This window comes from Thrips palmi, unplaced genomic scaffold (assembly GCF_012932325.1).
Source record: "Thrips palmi isolate BJ-2018 unplaced genomic scaffold, TpBJ-2018v1 HiC_scaffold_19, whole genome shotgun sequence".
NCBI lineage: Eukaryota > Metazoa > Arthropoda > Insecta > Thysanoptera > Thripidae > Thrips > Thrips palmi.
In genome coordinates this window covers 12158454-12182019 of record NW_023144628.1, presented here as the reverse complement: position 1 = coordinate 12182019, position 23566 = coordinate 12158454, and the positions used below count along the sequence as shown (strand labels likewise).

The window sequence follows — 23566 nt, the reverse complement described above, 5'->3', positions numbered from 1 at the left end:
GTGTTTGTTGTGTACACTGTACATTTCCTGATAGCCTAACCTAATTCGAACTTATTTCTGGCTTGGTTGTGATATCATTGAATGAGTTTTATCGGTGTAGATTCCTTATGGCTCTACCGCTCTTGGGGGCTGTGAACCTGTGCGTCGTCTGCTCTGGTTTGTTTGACAACCACAACCAAGAACCAGAACACAGAGTGGGGAATATGAGTTTCCCGAATCAATGAAGTTTTTGCAAAAGATACAGCCTTTTTATTGGTTTGATAAACTTTCATTAGTATTCTTCCGAGTAGTGTTTTTTGGTTTTTTGCATCCCAAAACAAAGCTAGTTCATCCCGTCGCCGCAAGGCGCGCTAGTGGCGCTCTCTGCGCCGCAGCACAGCAGCCGATCCAAGATGGTTGACAGAGCTGTAGATTAGAAGGTTAAGTAGCATATGTTGTGTGCTTTTCGCCCTTAGACAATGCCTAGAGTCGTTCTCACTGCCCGCGCACGACCGCCTGTCAACACGAAATGACTGGGCACTCAAAGCGAAGGTGGTCGCCCTGCCTAGTCCGAGTCGTGAGCTCAATTAGCCGGGGAAGTGATCAGTGCTCCTCTGGTCCGCCTCATCCGCCCCCTCCGGGCCCTGCAGCCCATCATGCCGCTGCCAAACATTTTGAAAAAAGCCTCCAACTACATCCTGGGCGGAGGGAGCGAGCTCAAGAACCCCCCATTCAACGAGGGAGAAGTCGTGTTCTGTAAGTGTGAGGGCATTCCTCAGGTGCTAAGTGTGATACAACCTCTGGACTTATTTGCACAGCTGGGCTTTGTTTACATTCTCAGTTTTACTCTTTTAATGACTTACTGCTGCATTTGAATAATTTTGTGAGTGGCCATTTCTCAGGTTGTCATGTCTCTCTGTTGGAGTGACCTCTCAAATATTCATTGTATCTTTATCTCTGTATTCCGTCATGTGATACTATACCTGTGATCTTTGTTTTTGCAGGCAAAAATAATGTGTGTGTCCATCCCCCTGCATTGCTGAGACAAGCTTGTGACGTTGTTCATCACCCTGGGTATCTCTCTGTCAGTTGTCAATTGTCAGGACCCCAGCACAAAATTAGAACTTTACATTTAAGTTGGATTCCGAACAGTACTCTCCACAAACATCCTGGTGCTATTCAAAGACACAATTACAGGTACTTTTTTCCTGTAGTAGTACAAGTTTTTTAACCGGTTAAAATTGAGTAGGTGAGGTGTTAATTATTATTTTTGTTTCAGAGATGAAAGGAGTGATTCACTCTCATCTAATGATGTTACTCTACCCTGTGGCAAGGAATCTTGTTTGAAGGTTTGCTATAAATGCTTGCTTTTGTTTTCAAACTGTTGATAGAGTGTGGTAGACCTTTCTGTAACTTACACACATCTTGTTTAATCAAACAGTGCTTGGCTGAAGATCGTCTTCATGATGCAAACTATCGGACCACTTACCGTGAGTTTAGACGCCGTAGCTCTGGAGGCGAGAGTTGGGAGTCTACTCCCAAGAGTGGCCCACCAAGCCTTGCAACATCAGAACCTCCAAGCTCAAACAGTCTTCGGGAGCGAAACTTGGAAAGCACTGCTGCCACATCAAGTAAAGGCACTTACTTATGGCCGGTAGATATTTATGAGCTTCATTCACTAATTTTATGTTTTCAATAATTCCAGTTTCTGATGAGTCAACTTCTTTGGCTACTCAAGAAGGGGAAAGTAACTTTCCAGAAGAAGCAGCAGACAAGCTTCATGTCAACTTACCCCCCACTCCAAGTCCAACTCATGCAGTAAATGGCTCCAATTCCTCAACCGATGCACCATCCAAGGCTGGAGTGCTCTCCCTCCAACCTGGGCCGAAAGGGTATGTGTGGTATACATCTGTTTAAAGAAAACTTTTAATCTCAACTTTTAAACTTCAAATTAATTAAAGTTTCCTCCTTGATCAAGCAGAGAGGACTTCTTAGTCAGCATTGTCGAGCCTGAAGATAACACTTCACCTCAGGAATGTGAATCTCTTCGACAGAGATCCCCTTCTACTGCATCCACTTGCAGTTTTCTTCATCCTTCATGTCCTCCATCTTTTCAGACATCTGGTGAGATTTACTCCCCAAAGATTCCTTCACTTTATTAAATTAAAGAATTTTAATCAACATATAGCTTTGCTCCTAGATGATATGCCTGCATGGCTGAGTTCTCCTGAACTACTTGCTCTTCGACACAACCTAACATTTCCTGAGAGTGTGACTGCATCTCCTGTCGTCAGAAGAACACACAATTGTAGGAGATTTTCAGTTGACCTCGGTATGTGATATCAAATGCTTGGAAAATATAAGTGTCTTGCATTTACTGCACATATTGACATTCTGCTTTTCCTTCTTTCCCTGTTAAAAGGTCAAATGAGGTCTCTTCGATTATTCTTCAATGACATAGAATGCACCAGTGGACAACTGGTTGTTGCTTCTCAAGAGAGTCAGTATAAAATTCTTCACTTTCACCACGGAGGATTGGACCATCTTGCAGCAGTTCTTAATGAGTGGAGCTTTCTTCTACATTCTCCTCAACAAACAGGAATACAAGATACACTACCATACCGTCATTTTATGATTTGCAGGTACATAACAGGAAATATTTTAATTCAAAAGATTTACTGCAGAGTGGTTATTATTTGTGTCTTGGTTGTAGACCTGAAGTGGGGGAGGATGAGTTGCATCCTGAAGAGGGCCAAATTGGTGTTGTGGATTTAGATGTATGGATACAAGTTCTGAATCCTGAGGGGCAAATTGAAGATGACTTGACTCTTCGTAAGGTACAGATGTCTTTCATGCATTGCTTTTGAGAAACTCAAATTAATTATGTTTGTCCAGCTTATAAGAATAAATTAAAATATTGAATGATTGTCGTCTCTTTGCAGGGTATCTTCTTTGGTGGTCTAGAGCCAAGTTTAAGGAGCGTTGTGTGGCCCTTCCTTTTGCACTGTTACCCATTCCAGTCAACTTATGATGAAAGAGAACAAGTTCAAGCTCTTCGTAGGCAAGAGTACTTGAGTATTCTGTAAGATTTTCCCTCCAGTTTATGCATGTCATATACAATTCTAGCTAGATTATAACTCTTGTAAATTCTTTGCTCTCAAGCTCCTACTAACTCTTCTACTCTGTATTCCTTCTCTTAAGGGAAAAGCGTGAATCCTTAACAGGTGAAGAATATGATGAATTTTTCCGTAATGTTCAATGCATTGTTGAGAAAGATGTCATTCGAACTGACCGTGCTAACCCTTATTTTGCTGGATCTGATAATCCTAACATCGATGTTATGAAGTGAGCTTCCCTTCTTGCATGTACTATTAAAGTTGGTGGTTTCTTGGTTGCATCAAAAACGCATGTTTAACATTGTTTTAGGAACATTCTCTTGAACTATGCCATCTACAATAAAGGTGCTGGATACACTCAGGGCATGTCAGATCTGCTAGCACCAGTTTTAGTGGAAATGAAGAATGAAGCTGATGCTTTCTGGTGTTTTGTTGGTCTAATGCAAAGAGCTTCCTTTGTATGCACTCCTACAGATGGTGATATGGATCGATCACTAGTGAGACTTTTAAGATTTAGCTTAACTGCATTTGATGCTTGCATTGTTTGCTGTCTGTATTTGATACCATATTAATTGTTCTCTTGAACATTGTTTCAGACATACTTACGAGAATTGATAAGAGTAATGTTACCCTCATTTTTCAACCATTTAGAGCGACACACTGATGCTATGGAGCTGCTTTTCTGTCACCGTTGGATATTGTTGTAAGTGGTGACAGAAAGTATATTTCAAATGTACAAAACATTCTGCTTCTCAGCCAGCCGCATCAATGAAACTCATTTCATAACTTCTGGTTTTGCAGGTGCTTCAAGAGAGAATTTCCAGAGCCACTTGCGCTTGCCATGTGGGAAGCATGCTGGGCCAACTACATCACTGACTACTTCCACTTATTTCTCTGTCTGTCCATACTGTCAGTGTATGCTGATGATGTGATAGCCCAAGATTTGCATACAGACGAAATGCTTCTACATTTCAGTTCCCTTGCCATGTTCATGGATGGTCATCTCATTTTACGGAAGGTAAGTTGTTTCATTGCATTTTCATTATCTGCTGTGAACTTAATCTTTGGTAGAGGCAATTCTGAATTATGTGCTTTGTGTTTAAATTGTAGGCTCGTGGCCTTCTTCATCAGTTCAGGCAAATGCCATGTATACCATGCACATTGGCTGGGCTTTGCCAAATGTGTGGGCCAGGAATGTGGGATTCATCACATGCCCCTGTAGTAGAGTGCAATGGTACGTCTTGCCTCTCCAGTCCTTGTCCATACAGTGCTGCTCCAGATAAGGCAAATAGTGCAGATGATTAGTCAAAGTTTCTTTACTTGGAGGCATATCCATGATGTGTATTGAATCTCTGTCTGAATTGCAGTTGTTTAAAAATCTGTTTGTGACAGTATTTCTTTTGGGCCAAACAAATTTACTTTGGGCTGATGACCAATCTGCTTTATCTTATCTATCTCTCTGCATTTTGGCTTGTTTGCTTTATAAGGTGTATAAAATATCTATATGGTTAAAACATCACATTAGTGATACATGTTGGTGCTACTGTTTGATGTCTGGAAAAATATCTTAAACTTGTTCTATTGTTTGTTGCCATGTTTGTAATTTAAGATTGAGCTCTCAAGTTACTGAACTGTTTTAGTTTATGGGTATTTATGTTGCCATGAAGCTCAAAATTTGTTGCCGTATTAGTTTTTTTTGTTTATTGATGTTTCCATATTGCTAGTCTGTCAATACGTATTTAATCCTACCCAAGTACTTTTTCTCTTAGTACTTATGGTAAATGTGTCATCATTCTTGCCGCCATAGTTCCAGTTTTTCCATCTCAATTTTTAATTCCAAAGTCTAATGTGTAGCATTGTTGTGTTCTATTTGATGGATGGTGCTTTGTGATTTATTTTGTAATATAAAGACTGTTGTTATTCTTAAAGGTTCTTAAACCACACATGCATTTGAAAAAAAAAATGATATAGGACGATGCAAGGAGGCCCAAATATCAACATATCATTATATTTTGTTGAACAATTGATTTTTCTGTTCTGTATTGACAATGATAGATTGACTATTTATAAGTTAAAAACTGCAGTAGTTCTGTTATCAATTTTATAGAGTATGACCAAAGACAAGTTAATTCCTTTTTTATGGATTGGCAAATACTGTTTGTAATTAATGGGGTATTAGATTCTATGACTGTTAGTTTTATTTGATTTCTAAAACTTGGCCCGTGTATAATGCATATCCTCAAACATGTGGTCTCATGTGTAGGTTAATTCACTGATTTACATTTTGAACTGTTTCTGTAGAAACAAAGCTATAAATTGTTAACATGCTTTTTCCAGAACACCTGTATCAGATTATTTATAGCCGAGCGAAGATATGAGCTTCATGCCAAACTGTGTACCTCGTGGGTTGGGTTATAGTCATGAGGCTTCTGTTCCCATAATAGTATGTAATGTACTGATCTCCTTGCTATATATCTCTATTTTGCAAACTCTGCCATTCCATGCTGTGTTTTACGTAATTCTAGGAAATGTTGACGGCCTTGAATATTTCAATTTTAGGATTAAGTGAGGGAAAGTTTGTAAGTACCACTATGTAACCATTTTGGTGACACTGTTCTTGTCTGCAACCACATTTCATGATAGGTAAAATGAGGAATTTCATTAACTCTTATTCATCTTCTTGATAGTCAAGTCAATTGATGATCTGCATAATTTGATCTGAAAGGTTGCTTTACTGCACTAATTTAACCAAAGATATATCAAAATGTTCAATTTCTAGAACTATGTATACTGTTTTTTATGGGCGCTTCTTAAATTTCTTAGGGGATATGTCTTATATTGGTGCTACTATGCTAAATGCATTGTGCTCACAATTAAGTTTTAGTCTTTTTTTGGACTGTTTATCTGTGGTTCCCTTTTTTAGGGAGAGGTAATGTTGAGCACATGTATTTTGAAATACTATGTACAGCACAAAATGTTGTTTGTTTTGCTTGTGTATCTAAGTCAATTGTGTTGTTTGTTGGTTTCGTTTAATGGGCGTGTGATGGTATTTTCCAAGTCATTTTAAATATTTTAATCGACAGGAAACTTGTTTTTTTTTTGTTTTTTCCTGCACTTTTTATAATTGTGGTATTGATTTGATTCTTGCATGGGTGTGTTCTGTTGTCTGTCATCAAATCGTTTTCAGAACAAAACCTCAGGGTAAGTTTTCTTTTCTCTCTTTGTGTGAAACTTTTACACTACAGTAGGTCGCTGAATTGCAAATCAAACATTATCTCTGATTATTCATCAAACTAATGTGTGTTATTTTAAAAATTTTATCCCAACAATTTTGCCGTACCTAATAGGTAAAGGTAAATATTGTCTTGACTAATAAAAACATGTTATACAACTAATTAATGGCCTGCTTTGTTTTGTTACTTTAACGCATCCTCGTGCATTTTTGCACACACTCGCTCGTATGAAAGGGCAGGAAAGGTGTAGGATAGAAAATAATCCATAGTCCACCAGAATGACATCTCCTGCCACTCTTTCCCCACCACCTCGGCCCCAGTCCCCCGTCCGCGCCGAGCAGCCGTGGCTAATGCAACGCAATCTTTATTGGCAGGAGGTACTCTAGTACTCGGCCAGGCCTTGGAGGCCGGGCCCAGCTGTTGCTGCTGTTGCCACTGGCAGGTCATTCACACGGACAGCACAGGTCTGAGGCGCTAGAGGCGCTTAGCCGGGACGCCCTGCTACGCCCGGCCAGGGCAGCCAGAGCCAGGGCCTTGCAGGCGAGGCGCCCGCTCCGTGCCGGTGGGGCCGCCTGCCGTAGGCTGCCGGCGCGGCCCGGTGCCCGACGGGGGAGGGGGCGGGGGCGTCGCGGACTACGGCGCCAGCTACACTGCACTGCCTACAGTAGTTTGAGATCAAGGACTTCCAGCCGAGGTCTTCGCCCTGCCGGAAACTCGAATCAACCCTCCCCCTGCCCTCTTTCTTTGCTCCGCGTCGACGTGGGGCTTGGCGACTGTGGGTCAGAGCCCAGCGGCCCCAAGCGGCCCAGCAGAGGGGCCGGCTGGACCGCCAAATCTGCGCCAGATCAAAGTCCGCTCCCGTATGGAAAAAATCGTCTGCGAATGCATTGCTTTTTGTCGGCTTAATCGGATCGTTTGCGGACCGTTCTCAGCTAGACGGCAGACAAATCGCGATCAAGACGCAGTCAACTCTAAGACAGGACGCAAACAGGGGCCAGACAGGATTCGGACTTGGGCCCGCAGTGCATGCGCGGGCAAAAGTCAGGCCGAAAGTAGCGTGTTCGCAGACACGGCGCGGCCCATCCGCCGACCGTCCGCAGACCGTCCGCAGACAAATAAGTACCTCAATCGGTCTGCGGAACGTCTGCGGACTGTGGGGTGTCGGAGCTCGGCTCGGCACAGCTACGTCACAGCTCGTCTTCAGGTCGTCTACGGAACGTTTGGGGAAAGGTGTGGTGAACGTCTGCGAACCGTCTGCGATTCGTCGGGAATCAAACAACAACACAAACAAAAACAAGAGCGTGAGTCGCGGCCTGGGCGACTCGAACCCGCAGCCTTAGGGCAGCTGTTCAGAGACGCTACCCACTTGGCCAGAGTGGGAAGTCTGAGAGGAGCGTCGCGAGGCTGCGTCAAGTTCCGCGCAGCCGCCCCGACTTCGGTTACCGGACTTGCAAAACAATGTGAACGATCTACAAATCAAAGTGTTTACTTGTGCGCTGTAACGGAGCGTACTTGTCTGATGTCCGCTTCAAATATAGTGTACGCACTACGTACTTGCCAGTACGCTCTAGTTGCAGCGTACATAGTCAAGTACGCTCCAGTTACAGCGCACAAGTAAACACTTTGATTTGTAGATCGTTCACATTGTTTTGCAAGTCCGGTAACCGAAGTCGGGGCGGCTGCGCGGAACTTGACGCAGCCTCGCGACGCTCCTCTCAGACTTCCCACTCTGGCCAAGTGGGTAGCGTCTCTGAACAGCGCCCTAAGGCTGCGGGTTCGAGTCGCCCAGGCCGCGACTCACGCTCTTGTTTTTGTTTGTGTTGTTGTTTGATTCCCGACGAATCGCAGACGGTTCGCAGACGTTCACCACACCTTCCGCAAACGTTCCGTAGACGACCTGAAGACGAGCTGTGACGTAGCTGTGCCGAGCCGAGCTCCGACACCCCACAGTCCGCAGACGTTCCGCAGACCGATTGAGGTACTTATTGTCTGCGGACGGTCTGCGGACGGTCGGCGGATGGGCCGCGCCGTGTCTGCGAACACGCTACTTTCGGCCTGACTTTTGCCCGCGCATGCACTGCGGGCCCAAGTCCGAATCCGTCTGGCCCCTGTTTGCGTCCTGTCTTAGAGTTGACTGCGTCTTGATCGCGATTTGTCTGCCGTCTAGCTGAGAACGGTCCGCAAACGATCCGATTAAGCCGACAAAAAGCAATGCATTCGCAGACGATTTTTTCCATACGGGCTCGTTGGCAGTCGTGCCGTGTCGTGCCCTAGGGACAAGGCGATCTGGCCTCCATCTCGGCCGCTTCCGCACCGCGGCCGCGTTCTGGATTCTGGATTCGACGCCTGCTGCATGGCAGGCGGGCCGCCGGTCCTGGCCGGTCTGCGGACGCGTTGACGTCAGGTGGAACGGCGTGGGCGTGGCGGGGCGGCATGGGGTGGCTTTGGGGTTCACTCGCTCGCCCGGCCTTTCCAGCATGTGCCTCGCCGTCCCGACGCCCCGCCAGCCGCCGTTTTTGTTTTACCAGTGTCGCCATTTCCCCGTGGTGCCGCGGCACCCCGGCGCCCTGCCCGTCGCTGAGCTGCCCTGGCGCCGGCGCAGAGGCGAGCCGCCCGCCGCCAGGCGGCCCAGCAGCCAGGGAATTCCCCCGGAGGACGGAGGATCGAATCCCCCAAAGACGAGCAAGAGCCCCGAGTTGATCGGCGAGCTCCTTCCGCGGCGACGGGGCCCCGTCGGCCGCCCCGCCACGCCCCCGCCGACCCCGCGCCCCACCCCCCCCGCCTTCCCGCGCACCTGTCCGGCCGCCGCTGCCGCCGCCGCTGCCACTACCTCCGTGCCTCTGTGCTGTGCGGCCCCGCGCCCCGCCCCGCCCCGCCGCCGCTACGCCCCTTACCTGGCGGCTCATCGGGGGCTTGGGGGCTCCGCCGTGGCTCCGCCGTGGGCTCTGGTCCGGTTCGGGACGGCGGCGAGGCAGGCCAGGCAGGCCAGGCAGCAGGCAGGGCGGACGGCGTGGCGTGGACTGGCGTGGACTAGGGGCTACGGGTCCTCCCCGTGGACTCTCCGCATCACTCGCTCGCCGCAGCTCGGCCCGCTCGCCTCGTTCTGCGGTGTCGCTCCCTCTGCTGGCGCCGCGCCGCTGTCGCCGCCGTCGCCGCTCTCCGACAGCGTCCCTAGCGCCCCGTCGACGGGGACGTCCGGCGTCGCGTCGCGCGTCGCGCCAGGCCCCGCGCAGTCCCGCACCCAGCCGTCGCCGCCAACGCCGCCAACGGCGCGCGGACGTCGTCGTGCGAGAGGCGCGTGGATCGAAGGGACCGGCCGGAAAAAAGATCGACGCGCATCGGCAGGGTCCTCGAGGGGTCGGCCCTTGCCAGTGCTCGGCCGCGACGCATGGCCGTTGTGCGTGTGTGTGTGTGATCGTGGAGTGCAGTGCCAGTGCAGTGGATTCTACTCGACTCGGCTCCGCCAAGACGGCCTGCTCGACCTGCACCAAGCATCGCTCAGGAATAAACCCCTCGCCGGTAAGTGCCGCGGCGTCGCAGGACGTCGCAGGACGTCGCCGGGCCTGTCACCACACTCCTTGTTGTTGACGGAAGCCTCGACGGGCAGTGGACACGGCTAAGCCCCGTTCTCGTCGTGTCCGTCGTCGCTAGCTAGGTTTGCCGGAGGCGGGGCGGGGCGGGCGAGGCGAGGTGGGGCGACGGCGAAGCGCCCTTCCTGGAAACTGGACGCCACGAGGCCTCCGCAACACTCTGCAGGACTCCACTGACGTCTGCACCGGGCGGGCCGGGGAACCGGCGCGGTCGAAGTAGGTTCAAATACCAGCCCACTTTTTTTTGTTGCCTTCGTTTCCGCCGATTTGGCCTCGATGACCGTGCAAGTCTCATTGATTAATGGTGACGCTGCAAGGGATGGTCCCCGGCCGGCTATTAGGCATCGGCTTTGGCACTTCCCTCGCCGATCAGGTCCGACCAGATCGCCCTGCTTGGGCCCCGCTAGTGGGCTTCGGCCTGCCGGGGGCACCGCGCCGGCACCGCTACCTCACACACACACACACCACACACACTCAGGCATGCGCACATTCACACGGCGCCGCGACGCCTCCCTCCTGCGTCGTCACGGTGCACGGTGCCGCCCGGAGAACAACTGCCGGCACCGCTACATTATGTAACCGCTTCATTGAGAGGGGCCCTGCGCCCTGGGCCCTGCGCCCTGGGCCCTGCGCCCTGGGCCCTGCGCCCTGCGCCCTGCGCCCTGCGCCCTGGGCCCTGCGCCCTGGGCCCTGCGCCCTGCGCACTGCGCCGGCCGTCTCGGTGACTTTGCAACAAGCAAAGGGCAGTCCAGGGAAGGGTGAACAACCTGCAATGCGGTTGGTGATCTTGTGGTGGCCGAGTGAGCCTGGACGGGCCCGGACGCCGGGACGGGCCGGGACTCCGTCTGCCCCGGCTGTCTGACTCGTTCCAGGCAGTCGTCTCGCTGGAGACTGCCCGCTGGAGGCTGGAGTCCAGCACGGGCATGCCATTTTTCGCATTTCTGTGCGCGCTCAGGTGGCGGTGTTGTTGTCGTTTTCCCATTTCGAGTGTCGAGCCTGCTCCTGCAGAGCGCGCGTTGGCCGTCGAGCTGGGCGTCCTGGAGACTTGAACGCCGGGCGGCGACGGCAGACGCGGACGCCGCCGCGGACATTGTTGAAGCGCCGCGTGTACAGTGTGCATGCACTGCAGTGCGGGGCGTCGCGACGCTCGGCGCGCCACGCGTCCCGGCGTCTGACTCTCTGGACGCATTCCAGATTCCAGAGAGGAGAGCACGTCCAGTCAGCTGCACGCACCAGCCCGCGCACAGCAGCATTATTTTCGCCATCGATTATTTTCAACCATCTTGCAAGAAAAACAGGAATGGAGTCAATACTCATCCATAATATCGCAACGAAATGCGATAGACCTGTCCGATGGTGGAAAGGGGAAAAGGGGGGCCCAAGTGCAAGGCTACTCGAGGCACTGGAGGCCGCCGCCCCTCCCCGCCGCGCCCCGCTACTGCATGATCCCGGACGGCTGGCTGGCTGCTGCTGCAACAGCCGGTCGGCTGACTCGTTGCCCGTTGCCCCTGGCCCTGGCCCTGCCGCCCCTGGCCCTGCCGCCACGGCCACGGCCAGGCTTCCCTCGCGCCGCCCTGCATGCACTCCCACATCTCACACACACTCTGTCGCCTCGCGCCTCGCGCCCTGAAACCAGGTCACTCACGTCTGGCTGCGCCTCATGCCACCTCCACTGCCTCCCTGCCTCGCGGCCCGGCCGGCCGCTGGGGGTCGACACTGCTTTTCATCGTGTCCTGCGAGCCGATTCCGAGCGGGGCGTGTCGGTCCGTCTCCCTCGCACCCAAACGGGACGCCCCTGAGTGCGAGAAAGAGAGGTGGAGGGGGAGAGAGACGAGTCCAGCGCGGGCTTTCTCCAATTGCTGGGAAAGGTTGGCAAGGGCGCTGCTGCCTTGAAGTGCGGCGCAGTGCGGCGCTTCTAGCTTCTGGGTCAACTTGGAGCGGGTCTCAGGGGCTCTACCGACAAGCTACGCGTAGCCGCGAGGGTCGTCGGCCTGCTCGAGTCCACGGCGGCCTGGCGGCCTGCCCGGCCGGGTCACCCCTGAAGGTCGCGGCGCAGATCGCCCCCACGCGGACGCGCGACGCACAGTGGGCCAGAAGACCGGTGGAGGCGGCCGAAACTCTAGACGCGTTTTGAGCTCCAGAGTCGCTGAGCAGGACTCGAACCGAACGTGTGACCCCACCAACGGATCGCTCTCCGACCGAGGAATCCATTGGTGGGGTCACACGCTCGGTTCGAGTCCTGCTCAGCGACTCTGGAGAACGCGTCTGCAGTTTTGGCCGCCTCCGCCGGTCTTCTAGCCCACTGTGCGACGCCCCCGGCTACGCCTTGCTACGCCTTGCCAGCGCCCCATTCCTGGCGAGGTCCAAAAGTGGGCTACGCTACGCGAGGCTTCGCACCGCGCCTCGCTACCGGCGGTGTCCATCGAGTTCAACAAACTCATCAAACTGGCGCGAGGTGCGTGGCGCTTATCGCGGACGGGCAGGCCGAGGCTGCAGTCGCTCTGTCTCTCTCGCACCGTGACGGGACACGCCGTGAGTGCGAGGAGGGAGGCCGAGCGAGAAAGCACTGCCCGCCAATCGCGTTCATTTTGGCGGGTCGTCGCCCTAATTCAATTATCACCGCGTGCCCATCGGACGAATAACCATCACGACGCGATGGAACACCGTTGTTGTTGTTGGCATCTTGAATTAGGCGAGGCTAAAATATGCAAATGGAAGGGATAATAACTTTTGCCTGAGTCTCACGCTGCTCACAGCTCACCTGGGGCGTCTCTCTTCAGATCCAGATCCGCCTACCTGTTGACCCAGCTGCTCGGCCTCGGCCCTAGCCCAGTGGCCCTAGCCCAGTGGCCCTAGCCCAGTGGCCCTAGCCCAGTGGCCCTAGCCCAGTGGCCCTAGCCCAGTGGCCCTAGCCCAGTGGCCCTAGCCCAGTGGCCCTAGCCCAGTGGCCCTAGCCCAGTGGCCCTAGCCCAGTGGCCCTAGCCCAGTGGCCCTAGCCCAGTGGCCCTAGCCCAGTGGCCCTAGCCCAGTGGCCCTAGCCCAGTGGCCCTAGCCCAGTGGCCCTAGCCCAGTGGCCCTAGCCCAGTGGCCCTAGCCCAGTGGCCCTAGCCCAGTGGCCCTAGCCCAGTGGCCCTAGCCCAGTGGCCCTAGCCCAGTGGCCCTAGCCCAGTGGCCCTAGCCCAGTGGCCCTAGCCCAGTGGCCCTATGGCCTTGGCCCTTGGACGGCCGCCCGACCCTGCCCTGCACCACAATGGGACTATTAATCACCAAGTCCCCAGGATAGAGCGAGAGGGAGAAAAAAAAACATGTGAAGAGGAGATGAGAGACTCCTTGACGATCTATTAGTCCGCGCTGCCGAGGGCGGCCGGCCGGCCGGTGCGAATCCTCCTGTCGAACACGCCGCTCACAGAACTGAAATGAATCTATAACAACAACAACAACAACAACAACAACAACAACAACAAAAGTCTTGTTTTAATGATATCAAAATTAATAAACACAGTGAAGTCAGTACTGTATCGGTTTCAGGGAGGGGGTTTGGCCTCATCAATGAATCGCCGGCAATTCTTTTTGCAAAAAAAGAAAAAAAAGAAAAGGAAAAAAGTTATTTACCCCGACGAATCCGGCGAAACAAACAATACAAAACTGAAGGCGCTCCAATTTGTGGAAGTCGGTTCTCGTCCATCGCACAGGCGGCACAGGCCAACCTTCTTCTTTCTCGACTTGGAAACGAGCGCGGCCGAATGCCGAACGCGGAGACAACAGGAAAGAAAGTCGTCGCGTCTTTTTGTCCTCTTTCATCCTTTTTTTTCGCTCCCCTTGTCGCCAAAAAGTCTGGACCGTCTCGCGTCTCTCGTCCAATTATTGGCAGCCAGTGGCTGACCTCATAATCCAGAAGGCGCGATTCGCGATTGTGGGCCAGCGGGCGGCGACGACGCCGCCAACAACAACAACAACAACATCAACAAACAACAGCAGCAGCAACAACAACAACAAACAACAGCAGCAGCAGCAACACCCACTCGGTGGCAACGGAAATAGATCGCGGGAGTCGCGGTGACCGAAACAAAGGGAAGCGCATAACTGCAAGACGTAATTTCTCGACTCGCCGCGATGCCGCGACCGCCGCACAGTGGGCCAGAAGACCGGTGGAGGCGGCCGAAACTCTAGACGCGTTTTGAGCTCCCGAGTCGCTAAATGAGACTCGAAGCGAACGTGTGACCCCACCAATGGATTGCTCTCCGAACGAGGAAGCCATTAGTAGGGTCACACGTTCGGTTCGAGTCCTGTTTAGCGACGCTGCAGCTCAAAACGCGTCTAGAGTTTTGGCCGCCTCCACCGGTCTTCTGGCCCACTGTGCGCCGTCGCGGCCCCGGGCGCCGCCGACGAGCTCCTGGTTCCGAAACCGCGCCGCACTGGCTTCTGGTGGTCGATTCCGAACAGTGCTCTCGTTGCTCTCGCCTCCAAGGGGCACTCCGAAGGGGTGCGAGAGAGACAGAACGACGGAGGGCTCCGTCAGGTCAAAGCGCGTCGCCCGCTATTTTCCTGTTTAGACGGTCTAGACGTTGCGACGAAGCGACAGCGACAACCATCCGCGACGTTTGGCCACTGCCCACGGCCAGCCCGATGCAGGTCTGCAGCGAGGGGGTAGCAACTCGCGTAATAGTCGGGTCACCTGCTCTGTAATAACAACGTAATAGCCGTAATGACGGCGTAATAACCGAAATAGTCGCGTAATATCGGTAATAATAACGTAATACACGTAATATTATCGTAATAGCCGCGTAATAACCGCGTAATAGGTCAGAAATGCCCCTGTCAGGGAGTATTGACAGCTCCTGATGGCGTTGGCTATACTCCACGCACGGTTGTCGGCATTCCCCCAGAGTCGGGTGGAGGGGGTACACTGTGCGAAAAATGTAGGGTATTCTCCGTTAATTTATTAACAGGATTTGCCGTACTTAGAAGCACGGTGTTTACTGTACCTAGAGGTACAGCGTTTACTGTACCTGGAAGGACGGCGATCACCTTAGGGTAAAGTGCCGAACATGGATCGGGGTACCAAACATGGATCATTTCTGTTTGGGGGTCTATAACTAAAGACCAGGTGACCAGATTCTAAATTTCTGTCTTTCCTTGCTTAGACTGACCCTTTGACTGTTCGATGTGAAGCTGACAAGTTTGTAACTGCGTCTCTCTACTCTGCAGGGTTGCGTTTAGAAAGACACCTAAAACAGGCCCCCGAAAATCGATGGAAAAATGACTTTCATAAAGGTGATTTTTGCACCCCTGATTCTGGGCCAAGCAATCACCGCAGTCACTTCAAAATTTTTCATCGTGCACTTTGGACAGACCAGTTTGATATTCTGGGACTGCTGAATGCATACCTTGCTTTGTGTCCGTACGCTGGTGGGGTGATCCATGATTGGACCACCCTAACCTAACCTTAGCAAAAATAGCCATATTTTCTTGTCCTCACAACTTCCAAAGTATTCGAGTTAGAGGTACCATTTTTGGTAGCAATATGACCAGTAAGGTAAGCATCTATATTAGATTCAAAAATAGTAGTCAACCCATACTTAATTTCGATCTAGAGAAGATTATTTAAAAAGTGATCCATGTTTGGTAACCTTACCCTAATTTGTACAGTGCAGTCATTTCATGACATCAAAGTCAGTTTAGACGATTTTGAAAATTTACTAAAACTTTTTGGAAATGAATTTAACCCGAGATCTTTTCAACTTGACGTTACAAGTGCCGCCTTGAAATCCAATCTTGTAATATTTCTCAGCGGTTTGAGTGAATTTTCCAATTGGTCCAAATCAAGATCTTCTTACAGAAATGGATTTGTCTCGACAAGACAAAAAAATGTCAACGTATGTCATAGGTTTGGATGGAACATAAAAAGGCTATTCACCTACAAACTTGCATAGATGGTCAAGAAATGACCTTCTTGGTACTTTTGAAGCTCAATAACGTTGTCATTCCCATCCAAACCTATGAGATGTGTTGACATTTTTTGTTTGTCTTGACGAGACGAATCCATTTCTGAAAGAAGATCTTGATTTGGACCACTTTGAAAATTCACCTGATTTGGACCTAGTTCTAGTAAATAACTTCGAACAACCTTCAAAAATAACCAAAAAAGAAAAGAAAAACTGTGCACTGCAAATGTGCAGCGGAATTTTTCATAACACGAGTATGTTGCAGGAAGCGGAAGCAACGTGAAAGATTTGGCGCTGTTTTTCAAAGCGTAATAACCGCGAAGCACAATAGTCCGTAATAGAACGTAATAGCCGCGTAATATACGTAATATCCCATCTATTACGCGTAATAGTCTCAAAACGTAATAGTCGGGCCGCGATTTTTGGGAGTTGCTACCCCCTCGGTCTGCAGTCTGATGCAGTTTATTTGCAATTTCACAATACATTTCAGAGCATTGAAAAAAGCAAATGAAAAAAGTATTTAAAAATTAAGTTTACCATTTCAAAAAATCAGTATTTTTCCAGTGTAGTCTAAACTACAGATCCTTCCGCCCCGGTTGCAGCGACATCGAACCCCAATCGCACCAAATGCCACTTTTACGAGAAGTAAAAGAGGAAGACGAGTGTTTTGGGCTGGTGACTTAACTCGATATGAATACGCGCGGTAGAATCCAGCGGATTAATTTGACCCAGTAACGGCCGCCTGGTCGCATTCCATTCAAAGGGGCGCCTCTTTTTGTTGGCCGAGTGCCTTCCAGACGGCCTGGCCCAATAGGCCTGCCCCGCCACATTTGGCGCTCCGTTTGGCAACGTGTTATACAACTAGGCGAACAGGAGCGGCATTTTCCTTGTTTCATTGGGAATTTGTGTTTGGGTGTGAGGCATGGATCCAGCGAGGGGCTTGTAAGGGCAATTCCCTCTGTCCTATACTGAGAAAACAAACGCGGCCAATTCCGCACGTGTGGTGTGGCCGCGGACTTGACCACGTTTGGTGACGCGGCGTAGGTCAGCCTCGTCTCCGCATCACCAAACGCGGAATCCGCCACGTTTGCGCCATGTTAAATGATAGGGCCTCGATAAGGTTGACCACGTTTGCGCCTTGAAGTGCGATGACCACACCATGAAACGTGGTCAAATCTTTCGGGCCATAGACCTCACCACCTCGTGCGGAATGGACCACGTTTGTTTTCTCGGTGTAGGTAAACACATGAAAGGCAGGGGAAAAGCGCCATTTTGCCCCTGTAAGCAGAGAAAAAGCGATACTTTTCCCGCCCCCTCAGGCGGGCACTGGATCCGCCTCTGCTGCCCCTGTCGCTTTGGGAGCTCGCAAAATGACGCACGACCTTCTTTCTGCTTGAATGTGCTCTGATAGTGCTCGGTGATGGCTGACCAAGGCGCAGGCGCACACACGCACACACACTCACTCACACGCACACGCGCGCGCACACAAACACACATCTTTCCCCTACCACAACCCGTTTCGACTCGAATTGAGAACAGCGTACCGTAAGCCGGGCGCGGGGCGGGGCGGACGGGCGGGCGGGCGGGGTGGGGCGGGGTGGGGGCCGCAGTGTGGCGGGCGCCGCCGACTACCCAGGCCACGCGTCTCCGGCGCTATACCTTGTTGAGTAATAATGTATGCCCCGAGCGTGTGTGACCGTCCTCATCTTCCGAAATTCCCCAGACTTCTTTTTGCTGCCTCTGCGCTGGACTTCGAGAACCTGTTGCCACTCATCGCGCGCTAGAGCAGACAGCGAGACAGCGAGACAGTGGGCACAGATACAAAAGCGAGCCGGGGGGTTCGCGCGGTGCCTCCACCGTCCCCGCCGCTCCCCGCCGCCGTCATGTCCTCCTTTCTCGCGGTGTTATGATCGGTAAGGAACGGTACCGGGCTCCGCGCCGAATCGGGTCGGCCGAACATCATGGCTCGCTGATGCACGCCGACGGCGACCTCGGCCACGCCGAGCACGGCCACGGCCACCACGACCGCCGGGTACTCAAGGACATCCGCGGGGCTGCTGCAGAGTGCAGGGCCTGGGCGTCGTCGTGGAGGCTGTCCGGGGCGCGGCGCGGCGCCTCCGCCCGGCCGGCCTGGGCGGCAGCCTGGGTCCGAAACCGAAAGCGCTTGACGCCGCGCTGCGCCGTGGTGGCGAACGGCGTTGCATCGGCGGGGCGGGGCGGGACCCGGTGCACCATGGCGGCGCGGATTGCACTCTGGGTGCACCGCGGAAGCGTGACTGCGAGGATGCGTGACGCAACGGCCGCAGCAGGACAGTGCCATACTGGACGGCCACCTCGCACAGTGGGCCAGAAGACCGGTGGAGGCGGCGAGCTCCACAGTCGCTGAACAGGACTTGAACCGAACGTGTGACCCCACCAATGGATTCCTCGTTCGGAGAGCAATCCATTGGTGGGGTCACACATTCGGTTCGAGTCCCATTTAGTGACTGTGGAGCTCAAAACGCGTCCAGAGTTTTGGCCGCCTCCACCGGTCTTCTGGCCCACTGTGCCTCGCCCCGCGGAGCCCAACAAGCTGGACTTGAACGTGAACTTGGCGCGACCCCGGCCGTGGCGCTGTGCCCCACTCGCGGCCGTCGACGCCGCCGCGCTGCCCGTCCGTCCGTGCGCAGCGCTGCGTTTCGCGTCGCCGCGCCGCCAGCGTCGCCCCGTGCGCCGAGCGTCGTGCGTCGCCGTGTCGTCTGCTATGCGGGCCAGTGTCCCGCTACGGCCGCTGTTGTCGCTGGCGGCCTGGCCGGCCCGGCCCGGCCGGCAGGTCTGCGGAGGGCCCCGCGGGGGGTCATGTGGAGGCGCGAGGCGTTGCGACGCCATGGCGACGCGCTGTCCCCCGCGGCCAGGCGCGCACGCCCCGACGCATCATGCTGGCCGCAGGCAGCGGACGAAAATAATGCTCGAAAAAAAAACATTGAACCGCAAAAAATGGGTCTTGCCTCGTTATTCCCCTCTGGTTCTCGCCCGTAAAGCCCCATTACCACCGTCCACCTTCGTGTTCTCGCCTCATTAGACCGGCCCACGGCGATCTAAGTCGCAGAGCGGCAAAGCGCTCGTAGAATACGCGGTGCCTGTTGGCGGCGTGGTCCTGGACTTCCTGTGCCCCCCTTGCTGGGCCCCAAGCCCCGCGTGGCGGCAGCAGATATGTCTTCTTTACTTTCTCCCCAAGGACATGGCCGACCGGGCCGCCGTGTCCACGTACACGTGTCCGTCGTCGGCCAGCGCCCAGAGCCCCTGCGAGGGTAGGCCACCCGCGGCGGCCCGCTGCTCGACGGGACGGCCTCGGCCGCAGTGCAGGCGCTCCGAGGCGCTCGCACCCGAAACACGGATGCCATTGTGCTGCTCTGTCTGCCCTGCCCGATGAGAGCATGAGCGACGGGCCGCCCGATGACGGAGTCCTTGGCCTGGTCCCGACGCCCCGACCAATCAGGGCCGCCCAATCTCGAGCATTCCACTCTCACTCTGGCCGCCCTAACCATGGCCCTGGCCAAGGCCCTGGCCCGGGTTACGTTATCGGCCGCGCTCTCAAGGGCGAGGAGAGCCGCCGCGTCACGTGGGGATAGAGTCCTCTCGGTTGGGTTAGGGCTTCGAACCCGCGATCCACGCCGACACGTCGCAGACACGGAAAGAGGCGGCGCCACCAGGATGCTGGCGGGGAAGTTGGACCGCAGCGCAGCCTTGGTGCCTCCACTGGCGGCTGGCGCGTCTTTGGAGCCCGAGGAGGCAGAGGAGGCAAGAGGCGCCGACCCATGCATGCTCGCGCCAACACGCTCGTGACAACCTTGTACTTGACGGCGTCGACGATTCAGGAAGACGAGGCAGGCGCTCTGCCCGATGCCCAATCGGCCTGCCCGTTCCTCGGCGTGATGTCACGGGGCCGGGCGTGCGTGCGCCCCTCGTGCGCACCGAGCTCCAGCGCCGCACAGTGGGCCAGAAGACCGGTGGAGGCGGCCAAAACTCTAGACGCGTTTTGAGCTCCAGAGTCGCTAAACGAGACTCGAAGCGAACGTGTGACCCCACCAATGGATTGCTCTCCGAACGGGGAAGCCATTTGTAGGGTCACACGTTCGGTTCGAGTCCTGTTTAGCGACTCTGGAGCTCAAAACGCGTCTAGAGTTTTGGCCGCCTCCACCGGTCTTCTGGCCCGCTGTGCGGCGCGAGAGACTACGTACAACAGAGTTTCCGTGCGAGTATTTATCTCTCAGTGGAACTGTGGCATCCATGGACTGACTGCCTTGGCCACTCTGCCCTGGTATGTGTACTGTTACTTTCCGGAAACTCTTCCCTTCCTCCGGGCCACTCCCCCCGCCTCCCCCTCCCTTTTTCTCCCTCCCACTCTGCCTCGTCACACGCCCCACTCGCCAAGCCGGACACCCCGTCCGTCCCACGAAGGAAAAAGAAGATTTATAAAAAAGGCTTTGGAGGGACCGCGCTACGCCTGGCTTTGCTGAAAAGCGTGATGGCTCTGTAAGTGGCCGGCAGGGCTCGGGCCTGGCCGTGCCCAGGGCTGCCCAGGGCTGCCCGGGGCGTCGAACTGGACCTGGGATGAGCAGTCTGCAAGTTCAGTGCGCCGACCCTGGAACTGCTTCGGCTCGGCTCGGCTCCTCCCGGCTTCGGCTGCACTCGGTCCGCCTGGCCGCGCCGCTCGTCCCGGCCCTTCACCCTTCTACGGATCAGCCAAAAGCCAGAGGGCCCGCGCGGCCGGACGGCCAGACAGGCCTTGACGGCTGGCAGGGCGGGCAGGGCAGGGCTGGCAGCGGGGCGATTGTGTGCCTGCACTGCCGCTCGTCTAGTGCCCGGCTGCACTGCTGCCAGGCAGATTCTTCCTTTTGCCTGTCCAGCGGCCGGGCTCCAGTGCGCTCCAGTGGCGGTGCCGGGGCTCCAGCTCGCTGCAGCGGCCGGACGTTCATTTTCCTGTCGGCCGAGGATCGGCTGGACGCGAGGATGGACGCGAGGATGGACGTGAGGATGGACGCGAGGATGGACGCGAGGATGGACGCGAGGATGGACGCGAGGATGGACGCGAGGATGGACGCGAGGATGGACGCGAGGATGGACGCGAGGATGGACGCGAGGATGGACGCGAGGATGGACGCGAGGATGGACGCGAGGATGGACGCGCCGGCCGGCCAGGATCACCCTGCGCTTAATCAATCTCAATCTGAATCGCTGCCAAACGGCGTGCGATAAGTGAATGCTCAGGCCGCTGCCGCCGCTGCAGCACTCGTCAGGCCTGACTCGGGCGCCGCTTGATCCATCTTCGGCACTCTGGAACGGCCTAGCCAACGCGCAAAGCGCCGGTTAATCTCCGCTAAGGCGCTTCGCGTACCCAGTCCAGTGGGACTCGGAGAGCAGTCTGGAAATCCTAGACGCGCCGGCGTCGCTGTGGCTTGACGCGTAAAACTCGATCTGCTTCACGGACCCCGCCGTGCCTTAGGACCAGCCGGGCTGCAGCAACCCATCGCGCCTCGAGGCACAGAGAAGGGGGGGGGATGCTCTTGGGCCCCGCAGCAGTGTCAAGGTGAGAGCAAGTGGTCCCCCCCCCCCCCGCCCCGCCCCACGGCAGCCGCACAGCCAGGCACAGCCAGGCAGCAGCCAGCCGGCAAGCCAGCGGTCACCTACCTCTTGCAGCGCAACCCGTGCAGCACAGACCGCGCTGCCCGTACCCCGCCAGAAAAGGCGGCACGTAATGGCCAATGGGCGCTAAGCAACGCCTAAGCGCTTTTTACAGCCCCGTCAGCCGCCTTGGACTGGCGTGGAACGAGGTTAGGTTCCCTGGATGACGTCGGCCAAGCAATGCAGAAGTGTTTGAACGTCTGCCAGCCTTCGCTAGATAGATGTTACGCTGAAACTCTGGCAAGCGGGTCGCGGTTTGAGCTCCACAGTCCTCAAAAAGGACTCGAGTTGAACACACGGGGCATCGGTCGATCACTGCGCACGAGGAATCGATCGGTACCGTCAAGTGCTTGGTAGAGATCCATACTCGAGGACTGCCCCATGCTCGCGTCGCGGCGTGGCGCCACGCTATGGCGGTGTACGTAATATTTGACCGTATAAAGCCGATATGGAATGCGGGAGGACAAAAGCCAATTAGCGCTGCGCGATTCCCGCGAGCCGATAAGCAGAGCGAGGCAGAGGGACTCTGGAATGGCCGCACTACGTTTGTTTTTCATCGCAATGTGAAGCCGCCGCTGCAAGCCGGCCGCTTTTTTTGCGCGCCGCTTCCTTAATGACGCCGTCGGCCCAGTCCGAGGCCCAGTCCGAGGCCCAGTCGGCCCGGGGTGCCTCTGCCTCGTTATCAGACTGCGAGGGGTTGAATGGCAACGCCACGGCGACGCCATGGCGACGCACTCACAGCAGCCGACTGCAAACAAACGAGTGCCACCGTCTGGATGAGCCGACGACAGGCCCCTACCTTCCCCTGACAAACGGACGACTTGAACGATTCATTTGTAAGATTCTCCCCTTCCGCTCGTCGTGTGTCGTTTTTGTCGCTGTGGACACCCATGTCGCAGGAAGGCGGGGGGCATCCAGGAAGACGCCTGCAGACTTGAGGGCTTTATGGCTCATGTCCACCATCGCGCTCCACGCGCTCCTGCTCCTTCTTCTTTTTGGCAAAAAGCTGCCAATCCCACGAACGCTGGCCATACAAACACGCGCACGCACGCAATGCACACCGCAAAAAAGGGTCGGCATTCTGACTGTCGTTGTTTTTGGACGCCCTGGCTGGCCTGCTGGCCTCTTGCTTGCTTCTTGCCTGCTTGCCTGCTTGCCTCTTGCTTGCCTCTTGCCTGCTTGCCTCTGCTCTTGCCTGCTTGCTGCTTCCTTGCTTGCTCTCTTGCGCTTGCTGCGTTTGTTCCTGCTTGCCCTTGTGCTTTGCCTCCTTCACTGTGCCTGCTTGCCTCTTGCCTCCTCTTGCCTGCTTGCCGTTCCTGTGTGCCTCTTGCCTGCTTGCCTGCTTGCCTCTTGCTTTCCTCTTGCCTGCTTGCCTGCTTTCCTCCTGCTTGCCTCTTGCCTGCTTGCCTCTTGCCTGCTTGCCTCTTGCTTGCCTCTTGCTTGCCTCTTGCCTGCTTGCCTCCTGCTTGCCTCTTGCCTGCGTGCCTCTTGCCTGCCTCTTGCCTGGCTGGCTTGCTTGCCTCTTGCCTGCTGCCGGCGGCACGACTAATGGCAATGGTGTGCGCTTCTTGTTAAGGAACGGAGCACGACGACGGCCATGCATGCAATAATGCATAGCCACATCCTCCTCTCCCTCCCTCTCCTTCCATTTTTTGATTGCATTTTTCGCTGCGAGGGGCCACACAACTCGTTTCGCCGATCTAAATAAAAAGTGTGGGGTCCTGCGGGGGAGGTCGGTCCCGGCTGCCCGAGGCAATCATCGCCGTCATAACCCCATCAATGGCGTTTGACGCGCCGGAGGCACAGGTGGGCGCAGGTGGGCACAGGTGGGCACACACAGGCACCGGGTACCCCCAGTGCCCCCTCCAGGAGCTACTTGGGCTGCTCCCCGTTCCGTTATCCCGCCGCTGGCCGGCGCTGGTCGGCGCGGCGGCGTGGCGTGGCGGCGGCCCGGTCCCGGCCATCTCATGGGCTCTCTATCAAATAACTAGGACAGCGGCTCGCCTGCCGCGGCCCCGGCGCGGCGCAGCGCGGGAAGG

General features: G+C 54.7%; 1 protein-coding gene across 1 annotated transcript; it reads left to right on the top strand.

Moving 5' to 3' along the window:
• The first annotated feature begins 83 nt into the window (after nt 1-83).
• On the top strand, nt 84-6490 carry LOC117646119 (TBC1 domain family member 16). Its single transcript, XM_034386836.1, has 15 exons — nt 84-735; nt 984-1176; nt 1259-1328; nt 1421-1610; nt 1685-1871; nt 1961-2103; nt 2180-2311; nt 2402-2621; nt 2693-2816; nt 2922-3061; nt 3181-3324; nt 3406-3592; nt 3692-3798; nt 3897-4113; nt 4206-6490. The coding sequence occupies exons 1-15, from the start codon at nt 636-638 to the stop codon at nt 4398-4400; spliced, it is 2349 nt and encodes a 782-aa protein (XP_034242727.1). The 5' UTR covers nt 84-635; the 3' UTR covers nt 4401-6490.
• Nucleotides 6491-23566: the final 17076 nt, after the last annotated feature.

Coding starts and splice junctions, on each gene's coding strand:
- LOC117646119 (XM_034386836.1), top strand. CDS start 636: ATGCCGCTGCCAAACATTTTGAAAAAAGCCTCCAACTACATCCTGGGC. Junction 1,611..1,684: donor AAGCACTGCTGCCACATCAA/GTAAAGGCACTT, acceptor CAATAATTCCAG/TTTCTGATGAGTCAACTTCT. Junction 3,062..3,180: donor CAAGAGTACTTGAGTATTCT/GTAAGATTTTCC, acceptor CCTTCTCTTAAG/GGAAAAGCGTGAATCCTTAA.